Source organism: Adelges cooleyi, unplaced genomic scaffold, assembly GCF_023614345.1.
Source record: "Adelges cooleyi isolate 19-005CV unplaced genomic scaffold, UGA_ACOO_1.1 ACOO_flye_CR_arks_rails_tigmint_CR_PRNA_23, whole genome shotgun sequence".
Classification (NCBI taxonomy): Eukaryota; Metazoa; Arthropoda; class Insecta; order Hemiptera; family Adelgidae; genus Adelges; species Adelges cooleyi.
This window is the reverse complement of record NW_026095893.1, coordinates 13,609,300-13,622,083: the sequence shown is the minus strand read 5'-3', so window position 1 is coordinate 13,622,083 and position 12,784 is coordinate 13,609,300. Positions and strand designations below refer to the sequence as shown.

The following is a 12,784-nucleotide window of genomic DNA, read 5'->3' as shown; positions in this document are numbered from 1 at the left end:
TAAAATATATATATATATATATTGAAGTACTTAAAAAATTCTTTGGTTAGTTTTTTATGTAAAATATAATATTTCGTTAAAAAAACTAATATAATTCAGAAGTCTAGTTTTTTAAGTATCATGTTACCTAACTTAATAATTAAGAATAAAATAATAGTTGAATAGTTTTGCTCATTAAACATTTTTTTTAATACCCAATAAACAGAGTATATTGATTATAATCAATAATAATAATTATTTATGCAAGAAGATTCATATTCTTTTTTATTTTTTTATTTTAAGATACATAATTTCCTACAATTTTTGTCTGAATTATCATGGTACATACGATTTCACAACTTTAAGGTTGCCATTTAATACTTGAGAAGAAGTTGCAGTTTTATTTAAAAGAATTAAGTAAATAAACTACCCTGAATACTAGTTATAGATAATAATAATAAAAATAGGTAATTCTTTAAAATAATTTACAGAACATTATATACTTATATATATAATCTGAATATAACTATATCAAAAAATGCGCTTTGCTAACAAGATAAAACATCGTAATACTATTTTTATATATGTATAAATCTACACTATTCCACTCAATGGAATGATTTATTACAATAATTGTAAATTAACAAAGGTAAGTTAGTCATATATCACATGTGATCATTGGAGGGGTAAACATTATTTAACCATATTTTGCATTTGGTAAGGGCATCTCCTTTGATTAATTAATTAGTTTATCATTCGGATTTGCATATTAGTCAACTCCAGCAAACCCTTGTGAGCCTTCAATAGCTTTAATTAGTTTTCCTCGTAACTCATGATAACTTTCATATGGTGGAAGATCCAGTCTATTAAAACTGTAAAAAAAATGTACATATGGTTTACCACACGTTAAATAGAATTATTACTAACTATGATTTTTATACCAAGTATGTGCTCTGGGATAATTTTCTTTGGTCCCCCATCGTTCAATTGTAAACAACTGTGGACCGTTACTTCCATATAATTCTTTAAATCCATTCATTGGAACTCTAGATGTACCAGTTACAAACTGCAGAAGCCTAGATCTCATTTCATTGTTAAATGACAGAACAGCCTGTATTAAGCATTTAATTAGCATACATTTTTTTTAAAAATATTTTTCATCTACACTTACTCTCCAAAACCATTGAATTACAATGTTGTTTGGGGAATAATCTCCTTTATAATGAGTGTTTTCTTTCCAGTCTTTTACATCAATATTCTGTATACCACACATTAAGAGTTCCATTTCGTGTTCGTCAAATATTTTTATGTAACTAAGAGGTACTATAGAACCAAATCCTTGTAAAAATGCATTCATTTGCTCCTGTATACGAGATACGAACCTCCACTGAATCACAAGGCTAGATTAATATAAAAATCACAACATGAAAAATTAATATTTTTAATTAATAATAATTTAGTTATAATTTACCTTATATATTCGTCTTTATTTTCTTGTGTCAAGTGAATATTAGCACCATCAGGTTTCAACTCTCGATGTGATGTGTGGCCTAAACTATCCTCATCAAGCGAAAAAGTGAGGTCTAATTCAGAAGGATCGTTTTCTTTAATCCACAACAACGAATTGTAATATTCAGAATCAACACTTTCCATGTCTTTTAGCTCTATTGGTTTTTCCAACATCATTTTGTAAAACGGCCGAATAAAAAATGCTAAAATAAAACAAACATCATGTTTCAAATTGTAGTACTAATAAATCTGAAAAAATCCATATTGTGTGTTATTATTTTACTTAATTGCCCATGGGTCATTTGATAATAAAATAATAAAATAAAAGAATCTCAAGTTGCTTCTATTGCTACCTAAATAGGCTACTGTTTCATACTTAAGAAAAAAGTATATTTTTGTGGTATAAAATTCATAAATTGATGTAAAATAAAAAAATCTAGTGGCAAGTAATCAGATCTATAATAATTACACAACAACGTGTGTGCCACAGTGATGTATGGTATCTAACTTGCTACTATAGGTATAGTGTTAAATTTTCACATGCTGTAAAACAGATGTTCATATTATATACCTCATACAAGCTTTGCTTTTGGGAGAGGGGGCATAAGGGAGTTAATAAAAAAAAATAATAAAATATTTTACCATCTAAAAGTTTGCCATGATATACAGCCATCCCTGCAACCGTACCAATAAATTTGAAATAATGAAGGTGTTCTTCATTACACAACCCTGACATTGCATTAATTTGTAGTGTATAATTGTCCATGGCTGAATATTCAAAAAGGCCATAATATGGATTAAACATTTCTTTGGACAACAAGAAAAACCATTCTCTAGCCAATCCTCCATAATCGAGACCAACCTCTTGTTCAAATTCTACCCATAATTTTGCTCTAAGTTTATCTGGGTGCATTGAATTAATTATACGAAATGAATCTTCCAATATATTAGATCGCCGAACTTTTATTTCCATTTTAGCAGGAGGTCCATGAGCCTTTACAAAATAATTAATTATTGTAACAACAAAATGTCTCTAAATATTTTTAATTTATACTATATTTACCATTTTACTCAGTCTTGTTTTAAGAGACTCATATTTCCTCTTATAATCACGAGAATAAGGTAACGCCTTAAAAAAAAAAAAAAAACAATTATTATTACATTTTTAAAACTATAGTTAAATTAACAAAAATTTAACTTACAGGGCCTGCAATTTTAGGATTGTTTAATCTTGGATCTTCCCACTGAGTAGTCCTTGTATCTAAAAAAAAAAATCGAATTTTTTTTCCTCAAGTCATTTAATTCCATTCAAGTAATGGTTAATGTATTGCAATAAATTAGAATTATTTGTAGGATTGACTTTAGAATATACAGATTAGTGGTTGTATGCACAATATGGCTACCAACTTAATAAGAGCTTCCCAACGCCAGTCAAGAGGAGATTCTAGCATCTCACATCTAAAAAACTATGACAAAGGTATCTCTTGACAACAAAAATCCTACAAAGTCGATTGCCAATTGTGTTCATAGCTCTGCTTATTTATATTTTATCATTATTATCATCAGATTAAAGGCCCATCATGAAAGGGGATGGCGGCTCCTTTTCACCGGACTATTACTCGCCGGTAAACGGAGCGCCCATGACCGAGTGTAGAACAGGCGACAGTGAACGCTATCACACTGCCGCCTTACCAACTTGGCCACTCTTTCTCCTATATTTATATTAAATATAATTATAATTATTAAATATTTATAAAAATGCCTTACTATGATCTATAAAGAAAATTCTGCCATCAGCATGAACTCTTTCTTCCCAACCTTCAGGTAATGGTTCTAACTCATCATTGTAGGCCGATGTGGAAACAATAAGATCAGCTGCAGGTGGTTGACTTTGGTTAGGCATAGAACTTGCCCTACCAGTCCTAGGATCTACCCAAGTAGTAGCTCTAGTATTATGGTCAATGAAAAACGTCCGACCATTGGGAGCGACTTGCATTGACCATCCTTTTGGTAAACCTTCAGATCCTTCTGGAGTAGGCGACTCTTCTTGTGTTGCTGCTGTAGCTGTAGCTAATGTTGTATTATTTTGGTCATTTGAATTTGAATCCACCTGATCACTCTAAAACATAAGAATAAGGAGTATTATAACAAATACAAATAATATTTGTTTACATTCGACTCTCATATTGTCCTTCAGGGTAAATTAATAAATTGTATAATGTTATTATTTGATAATATATAAGAAGGACTAAATCTTGCCTAAAAAGATAGTATTAGTTTAGGTCAGGAAATTGTTGACTACTTTAAACAAATCAGAATGATAAGTAATAATAACTAGACCAGACAAAACTGTAATAAGTAGTAGTTAAATTGCCTGTAAGTGATTTTGTACACAGAAAGAAAAGAATATAAAAACAAACAAATAACTGATTAAATTTGTAATAGAAATGTAAAATTTTTATTTAATTCACTAAAATGTAACCAAATAACATGGTATACCTGATTTTGATCAGCTGGTATTGATACACTGGAAAGTCTTCTATCGATATTAGTTAGTGGGTCCGATTCTTCATAACCTTCATCGCTCTCATCATCCGCATCACTTTGAAGACCCTTAACATTCAGTATTTATGTACAATATTAGCAAAATATACTGAATGTTTTGAATTAGAAAACAACTTTTCTTGTTCTATACGTTTTTATTTTAAAAAAGTGTATTTTAAATTTATTTCTCTACAATTCAACAACATTACAATAATTGTAATGTTGCCCAGCAAGAGGAACAAACCGCCAGGGGCTGAGATTTGAACCAGCGACCGTGCTTTGGTACACTGCCGTTTTATCTCACTCCGCCAGACGCTAATTATTGAGCTATTACTTTCATTATTGTTCCTAAATTTTCATTGTACGACTTATTAATTATAAATAACACTAAATAGTCAACATTTCTAATTTTAACCAAATACTACATCAATATAGATAAATTTAAGTATTATACTTCAACTGTTACCTTCTTCCTATTAGGATCTCCTTTATCGGATTCTGGAGTATCGACACTAATATGATATCTTCTTTCAAATTCAGTAGCAGCTAATGCTAAATTCTGAATTGAATTAACATCTGAATGGTCTCTAAAATAAAAATGTATAGTTTTATTAAACATGGTTACCTTTCCTAAATGAATAATAGACTTTTAAAAGGTAATAAAAACAGTTTTGACATGGATATGTCTTATGGTTGGGAGTTATTCTGAAAAATTGGTCCATAATATTTTGAGCGACATGTTAAGTGTCACGGTGGTGACGTTATCACGGATTATGGAGGTGAATTAATAGAGATAATAGATTGCAGGACATAGCCATGTATTGATGTATCTGCATGAAGTGTGGATACTCTTAACTTTTTTAATAATTTTTTATTTGAAAAAAATTCTACTTAAAATACATATCAATTAATATTACATTTTTTTTAAGAATAATAATTGCCACATTTTATAAAGTAATTTTTTTCAAATAATAATTAGATAGAGAAGTAACAACTTTTCATAGTAAACTACAAGAGTTGTGCCCCGGAATATTATATAGGTGCAGTGGATTCCCATTGCAATTTGTACGGCGCACATCTTATATTTTCTAAGTAATCTAGTTGGCTAGCACATTAAGCAATATTACAACTTGAATTAACTATAAAACTCACGTAATTGTCGGTCTTTCCCATTGGGTTGATCTTGCTAAATGATTAACATAATAAGTTCGTCCATTAGCATCTTGTCGTTCTTCCCACCCAGAAGGTAAAGCTGTACTTGATTCAATTGCGTTTGGTGTGTACGGCTAAAAATAACATAGAATAAATATGTATTTAAATAAATAAGATTTGTAATTCTGTAGTTTTTAACATACAGATGAAACATGAGAGCCATTCAAAACTTCAGCATTTTCAATCATTTCCCAATCACCCTCTACAGATAATCGACCAGAAGTACCTGGTTCTTGTTCCGGAACATATGCTAGATACAACTCTAGATAACCCTTTACTCTTGATCTTGCACTAAAATGTGGATAAGTATTACGTTTTTATAGTAATAGTAGTACTCAAAAAAACAATATGCATACTATACATTTATATGAACTTACCTTCTAGGCTTTAATACATAGTGAAGACTACATATATTTCTGCCAACTATTTCTTTAGGTACATTATTTAATGGTACTTCAACCATTCCTAAGAAATCATCTCTTGTCAGGCGATTTTCATCAAATACTTGCAGCACTAATTTATGTTCATGAGGTCGGACCTGTACATAAATTATAGAAGGTAAGCATATTGTTAATATAAGTTCATCACCGGACACAATAAAAAGAACAAATTATTTTGATATTGCTAGTAAATCAAGTATATTATTCTAAATAAATTTTAAGATGCAGGAAAAAACCATTGTAGTACATTTTTCATAATAATGAGCTGGTTATGCTATCTTATGTTTTTTTCCTGAACAAATCGATTCAAGAATGGAGTAGTAGAAAAAATAAAACAAGATCCTCGCTACAATACAGTATTAAAAATACCTATAACAGCAAAGATCTGAAACTTTGAACAGTACTAAAAATTTGAAAATATTGACTATTATGGTTTTTTTCGCAACACTTCAAATGGCAGTACTATTTTAAACAATATAATTACAGCATTAATTATATAATAAATATATATAACTTACACGAAATACAAACTCTTCATTCCAAACTGGATTTAAAGTCTGAAAAATGAAAAAGCAATCATGTTATATTTACTAGGTTATTACAGTATTTCTAACAATAACGTCATAATACAAAAAATTACAAGATATAGTTTTTAAGAATTTATTTGTTTTGTTTTTATGTTATTACAATTATTATTTGTAGCGTTTAAAATTATTTTACTATAAATTATTATTGTTATGTTTTTATAATAAAAGAATTCAGTACATTTTTATTTTGATAGTTAAAATGCATATAAATAAATAAATAAACCTAAAAATTGGTTTAAAAAAGTAGCAATTACTTATATGGAATTTTATTTCTTTAAAAAATAAAAATAGGGGACGAGTGGGTAAGGCGTCAGTGTGTATGGCGCACTGTCGCCGGTTCGACACTTGATCAAGGAAGCTTTGTTTACCAGACAAGATATTTTCTGGTAAAAAGGAGCCACTATCTCTCTCTCTGGTGATGGACTGACGACCCGTTCCGAACAGCTAATTAGACAAGAAACCATTATCTTATGATGGCAGCTTTGAACCTTTAAGGCCTGTTAAGCTTACATGATGATAAAATAAGAATCATATGCATATTAACTTGTATTTTAAATTATTTTTTTCATTTAAGTTAAGAAGTTCATACATAATTATAATTTTATAAATTTTAAAATTCTACAACTATATCAAGTCATGAAATTGATTGAAACATACAAAAATGAATTACTTTAAATTAATTTTAATTAATTACTTTAAATTAATTTTAATTTATGGAAACTAAGGGCTGAATAAAACATACAACATGTTAACATAAAATAATCTGAAATACTTACTTTCTTCTTTGTTTTTGTCAAAACAGAATCAATAGATACATTTCCAACAATTGTGTTTAGTTCTATTCTCACATATGGGTCACTAAAATAACATACAACAAATTTAAGCAACATAATATATACACCGCAAAATATTAAACTATCATTTACCTAGCACCAAATATATCTTTTTTTGCCAATGAATGGCCAGCAATCACCCTTAATCTAAGTAAAGGATCTTGATTCTAAGACACAACAAAATAAAACAAAATTATTATAGTAGTTAAACATTTTAATATATATATATTAATTAAATAAAAAAAGACTATTTTGTTTAAATTAATTAATTAAAATTAGAATTAGGTTGCCTAAAGACAAAGCTACTATGGCTCAGTAAAATCATAATTTTCCTAATTTTAAATAATGACTTGTGGTTTTTATGTTATTCACATCTATTGCTATTTTTAATGGATATATGAAAATGGATTTGATGTTTAAGATTAAGAAAAAATTCAATGATCAAAATGTGTAATTAGTTAAACTTGTATAATTAAAATAGAGTGTGGGAAAGTAATTGAGAAAAACTGTTCTCATTAACCCTCGCAAAACAACCGACATATTTATCCAGCAACTGTCCTGGAAGGGTTAAGCAACATACTACAAAAATCGAATTACTTAAGCTATTTACTGATTAAGTATATTATAATTTAACAAACATACATTCATAAGTTTAATAGTAGTCAGAATGATAAAAACATGAACATATGAATCATAAAGTAGAGTAAGATTCGGAGAGGTATCAGATGAATTTCCAGTAACAACAGGACTCAGACAGGGAGTCGCTCTATCGCCAGCACTGTTTAGTATTGCATTAGAATCAGTTATGCGAAAGGTACTAATCCATGCCAAAGGAATAAAAATGGACAATAAAGAATAAACCGTAGTAGCTTTCGCTTACGATATAGTCCTTATAGCCGAAACAGAAAACGAACTGAGAAATACAACTAGCATCCTGCTAAATGAAGGTAAAGAGATTGGTCTGAAGATAAATGAGTCAATAACAAAGTATATGATACTTTCGAGACAAAATCACAACACTGATTATCTAAAAGTTGATGAATACTAATTTGAAAGGGTACAGAGCTTCAAGTATCTAGGGGCAGAGATTAATGAAAATGCTAATAGCCACGAAGAAGTGAAAAAACGACTGATGGCAGCAAATCCATGCTACTATAGTCTAATGCCATTATTCAAATCAAGATTACTATCCATAAAGTCTAAAATTACATTATACAAAGTCATAGTTAAACCAATTGCTCTATATGCATGTAGTACATGGGCCACGACAAAATCAGATAAAAAAAAGTTAGAAGTGTTTGAAAGAAAGATATTAAGGGGGGGGGGGGGTGGAGACAACATGTTGTTGCGGCGATGGGCCTTACAGGCCTGTTAAAGCCTAGAAGAAAAAAAAGGTAGATAATATTTATATATATATATATATATATATTATATTATTGTAACATAGGCACTTCAACAAATTTAAAGGTCGATGGTACAAAATGATAATTAGTAGCTAGACAACTCTCTAACATTCCAGCCTAGCCACTAAAATAGTTTAAGTTGAACAAGAAACTAAACAGAAACCAATTGGAAAAATTCTAATTGGTCTTCAAAATCTCATACGACTTCATGCACACAAATTAGAAATACTTTTCCCACACTATAAGAGGTAATCCCAAATTTAAATTTCTACTATTACATGGATGATTAATATTATGAGGTTATAAACCACAATTTACTGTGTACACGGTTTATTTTATGATCCTTAGAATATTTTGTTTCAATTAAAAACCGAAAAATACAGGAATCAAGTTTTTTTAATGTTTCTACCTATGTAATAATAGATATTATATGGGCTCTAGTTATAGCACTTTTGTTTTATCCTGTACACAGTCAAATATTATGTCTATTCAAGTAATAGGTATTTTTTAATTATATCCTTTATTTAAAATTATACAAAATCTTTAATACAAAACTCACAGTTTGGGTTTGTTCCATTTTCTCACAATCGGATTAACCGAATATTTTGAGGTGACGACAAAAATCACTAAAACTCACGCTCATGGATGCTCATTGACGTATATTTGTAATTAAAAATTATTATCCTGTGACTATTATTTTACGGAAATATGTGACAATTTAAAGAGAAAAACAAAATTGACGATACAGACTGATATAAAAAACACTGGACAATGGTCATTGGACGAGGGCTACCATCTGTTTTCCAGTCGTGGCAGTTTGCCAAAGCGAAACTGTCGTATCCTTTTATCTAGTGTTCACTGGACGCACTTGTCACTCTCACACTCTTCGACATTCGACGTTTGCGAACTCGAGAGGTCGCGAAATCATAATTTATTATTTTGGAGTTCAGTAAATTGTTTTGTGAACTACGTATAAGCGGATGAAAATAAGTAAAAATGATTTTGTTTCTCCCCAACAAATACCTACGAAATACCTACTGATAATAACAAATTACCATAAAATTGTAATTAATAATTAGGTATGTCTGTAATACCATGAATACCAAATGAATAATATGACGATCTCAACTTTTGATATGCATACGCATCAAATATACGTCTGGCATCTGGTTCGTTGCAAATTGAAAAATTTAATGACTGCGTATACACAAATTGTGATACAAGAAAGTTGTAAACTGTAATCATACCTATTAATTGGATCATGGCCCTAAATACATATTTATATTATGATATATTTAAGCTATGGATGGGATGTGCTAGGACGAAGAATTTCAATACTTTTAAGTTATAACTCGATCAAAACTTGCTGTGCTCACTTTTTTTTCAGATATCAGACGTGATAAATTTTTACACTATGAATCGATTTGTTTGATCAGCACCTCTATCGATAAAAAATATGAATGGATCAGTTCTATAGTTTTTCAATTTTATCTTTTTTTAAGTTCATCCCTAAGTTTCTAGAATAAAGTTGGCTAACTTATGTTGTTTTTTTTATATTTTAGATGATAGACATAATTTGGAATACAAATACAAATGACGTATACTATAGTTCAGGAGCTAATTTATGAAGCTAAGTCGAAACGAGCCACATCGTTAAGAGATGTTTATAAAATGAAAAAATGAAAATTTATTAATTTTACTCTAATCTTAGTTTCATGAGCCGCACGAAACTGATTTAAGAGCCGCATGCGGCTCGCGAGCCTCGTTGAGGACACACCTGTTATAGTTTATATGCTTGCTTTATACTACCCCTCGATTAGAAATTGCAGTGATTACCAGCTGAAACTTGAATAATATAATATTATAAGTATAAGCATTAAGCACGAGTGACCGAGTGGGTAAGGCGATAGCGCTCACTGTTGCCGGTTAGGTTACGCGGAGTATAGGTCCGTTTGCCGGGGCCCTGGCGAGCCGTCGAGGACTGACGACCCGTCCCGGATAGTGAATCCGTCTAGTGACTATCTCATGTGACATCGGTCAGCGTTGGGCCTTAAATGCACGATAAGCTGTTGATGAGAATATAAGCACATATTATATATATGTATATATCCTTCAGGCTACAGTTCAATTCTCATACCTACGCGTAGTTAACTAAAAGTTTGCATACTAGAGAAATAAAATAGAATTTATTGAGTTATGTGGTTGTTTTTAAGCGAAAGAACCATCAGTAATTTGAATAGCCCCCCGTCCTGGCATTAGCTTTTACGGATCAAACTTAGGGCAATATTTGGCAGAAATAGGTACATGTACTTGGTTTGCTAAATTTCACAATGTAAACTATTTTTCGAATTCATTTTTATTATCTTTAGGGTATACTTTTCAAAGAATACAATTTTTTCTATGAGAAATGCTCAATATAGCCATTTTTATGATGAGAATTCTACTACTATCTTATCTTAAAAAACGACGATGGCCAGATTTTATAACTATTTTTTGTTTGAAAAATTTAATGAAAAAATTTATTTATTTATGGTTTTAACTTTTAAAGAGAAAAAGCCTAAACATGAGACATGAATGTAAAATTTAGGTTGTAAATGGTACATAATGATTGCAATATTTGATATCAAAATATGATAACTGTAGTCTGTAGCTACTAGCTTATATGAGCAAACTAATATTAGTTGATGATTTTCGGATCTATCCATATTGTCATAGTTTAGCTGATGTAATGAAGCTATTGCGGAATGCAGGGTCCATTTTCATAGATAATATATGTATTATCTATGATATGATGTAGAGCCTCACTCACTATGCTTCAGCCTAAATAATATTGGCTGGTTTTTAATTTCATACTATACAAAAATCACACATTTTAAAATTGGATAATTTATAATTTTATTTAACTAGATATACAATAAAAATAATACCATTAAGTATTTAACTTTTTTTATGAATAATTAACACATAAAATGTATAGTAAAAAGTTAACAAAATTATACAGCGTCTATGCACACCTATATAGATTAGTTCTCACAAATCGTCTATGCCTTGAGCGGCGGATTGCTAGTCTTATCTTGTTGCCGCAGGTTATTTCATCATGTCATGAGAAACGACTAACATAAATTATACTATTACCATCGAGACACAAGTTTAGACGAGTGCCGCTTATTTTTAGTTTTATCACTAATTAAATGTATTATTTAAATAAAAATAGTTGAATATGCACCATTCGCCGGAAACGTATAGTAAATTCAAAATAGACACTATAATGTAAGAGTGTTAAGTACCTACTTTAGGTTCCTATTATATGGTAATTACCAAAATTGCAAAATAATAATATTAAAAATAAAGTTCACAAAGCAGCGCTAAAATTAAAACATAGAATATCAATTAACTAGGTATTTGAAAAGAATAATATTTACAATAAGCGCCCGTCATAATTGTCATTTTTTTCAAATTAATTGAACATTTTGTTTATAATCTGGGTCCTAACTCCTAGATCTGTATTTTAAAGATATAGGTACTCAATGGCGTATTTCAGGGATAGATTTGCCTTGGTATGGGTTAAATACTGGGGATGTGATGTATAATAATTGATTACCCAAAAATTCTGTTTAAAAATACTGTCAATATACCTACCCCATAAAAGAAAAACGCCATTATCTATAAAATAACTGGGATCTAATAATAACTCGGGACACTATATTGTATTTGTAGTATTAATGCCATTTTATATAAAATATTTATACTACCATTATCATAGTTTTGAAAAAAATCACAAAGAAAATCTTTCTTATTTAAAAAATTTAGTAGGTTTTAGTTAGGACCATTTTACTAATAAGAAAAAATATATTTAACTGTATTCAAATATATTAAGCATACCGTTATAAATCCTGAAGGTGGGGTTATTGTTGATTTCCTAGTGGGCCTTCTGAGTTCAGCAAATACAGTAGTAGGTCGACTCCCAGTCGAATGTCTTCGTATTGGTAAAATTCCAGCAAATCTTCGCCTTGATGGGGGAGCAATTCCATCTTCTGAAGGCACCTGAAGAAATCGCGAAGATGACATGCCAGGCCTATCATTATTATTATTACTCATATTGAAAATGTTCATTTATGCACATATGAATAATAATAACAACTACATGATTAAAACTGAACTGCTTGAAGCAACTTTTGAAGCATTCAGCTTATCTAGAGCAGTGTACAACTATCTTATCTGAACATTACAATTGCGTATTATCTTCAAATAGCTGTAAAACAAAAGTGGCAGTACTA

At 30.0% G+C, this 12,784-nt stretch overlaps 1 protein-coding gene across 3 annotated transcripts; it reads right to left on the bottom strand.

Annotated features, from left to right (window-relative positions):
• Window positions 1-108: 108 nt before the first annotated feature.
• Window positions 109-12,722, bottom strand: LOC126836022 (E3 ubiquitin-protein ligase Nedd-4). Of its 3 annotated transcripts, none has more exons than XM_050568970.1 (17): window positions 12,390-12,722; window positions 7,198-7,271; window positions 7,048-7,129; window positions 6,203-6,241; window positions 5,622-5,782; window positions 5,388-5,535; window positions 5,185-5,318; window positions 4,499-4,619; window positions 3,988-4,101; window positions 3,256-3,607; window positions 2,691-2,749; window positions 2,552-2,617; window positions 2,131-2,482; window positions 1,451-1,691; window positions 1,151-1,379; window positions 921-1,090; window positions 109-851 (listed from the first exon to the last, which is right to left on the bottom strand). In XM_050568970.1, exons 1-17 carry the CDS (start codon window positions 12,618-12,620, stop codon window positions 749-751), a joined length of 2,676 nt encoding a protein of 891 aa, XP_050424927.1. In that variant the 5' UTR covers window positions 12,621-12,722; the 3' UTR covers window positions 109-748. The 3 variants fall into 3 exon arrangements, with proteins under 3 accessions (XP_050424927.1, XP_050424928.1, XP_050424929.1); XM_050568971.1 differs by lacking the exon at window positions 12,390-12,722 and adding an exon at window positions 9,067-9,276 and having other exon boundaries at window positions 110-851; XM_050568972.1 differs by lacking the exons at window positions 7,198-7,271; window positions 12,390-12,722 and adding an exon at window positions 9,067-9,099 and having other exon boundaries at window positions 110-851.
• Between the last annotated feature and the right edge of the window lie 62 nt (window positions 12,723-12,784).

What these genes read in the sequence shown, in the direction of transcription:
- LOC126836022 (XM_050568970.1), bottom strand. Translation starts at nt 12,620, where the DNA reads ATGAACATTTTCAATATGAGTAATAATAATAATGATAGGCCTGGCATG. An exon ending in CACCTTCAGGATTTATAACG is followed by an intron (nt 7,272 to 12,389) that starts GTATGCTTAATA and finishes GTTGTGTCTTAG; the next exon opens with AATCAAGATCCTTTACTTAG. An exon ending in AATTTTCTTTATAGATCATA is followed by an intron (nt 2,750 to 3,255) that starts GTAAGGCATTTT and finishes TTTTTTTTTTAG; the next exon opens with ATACAAGGACTACTCAGTGG.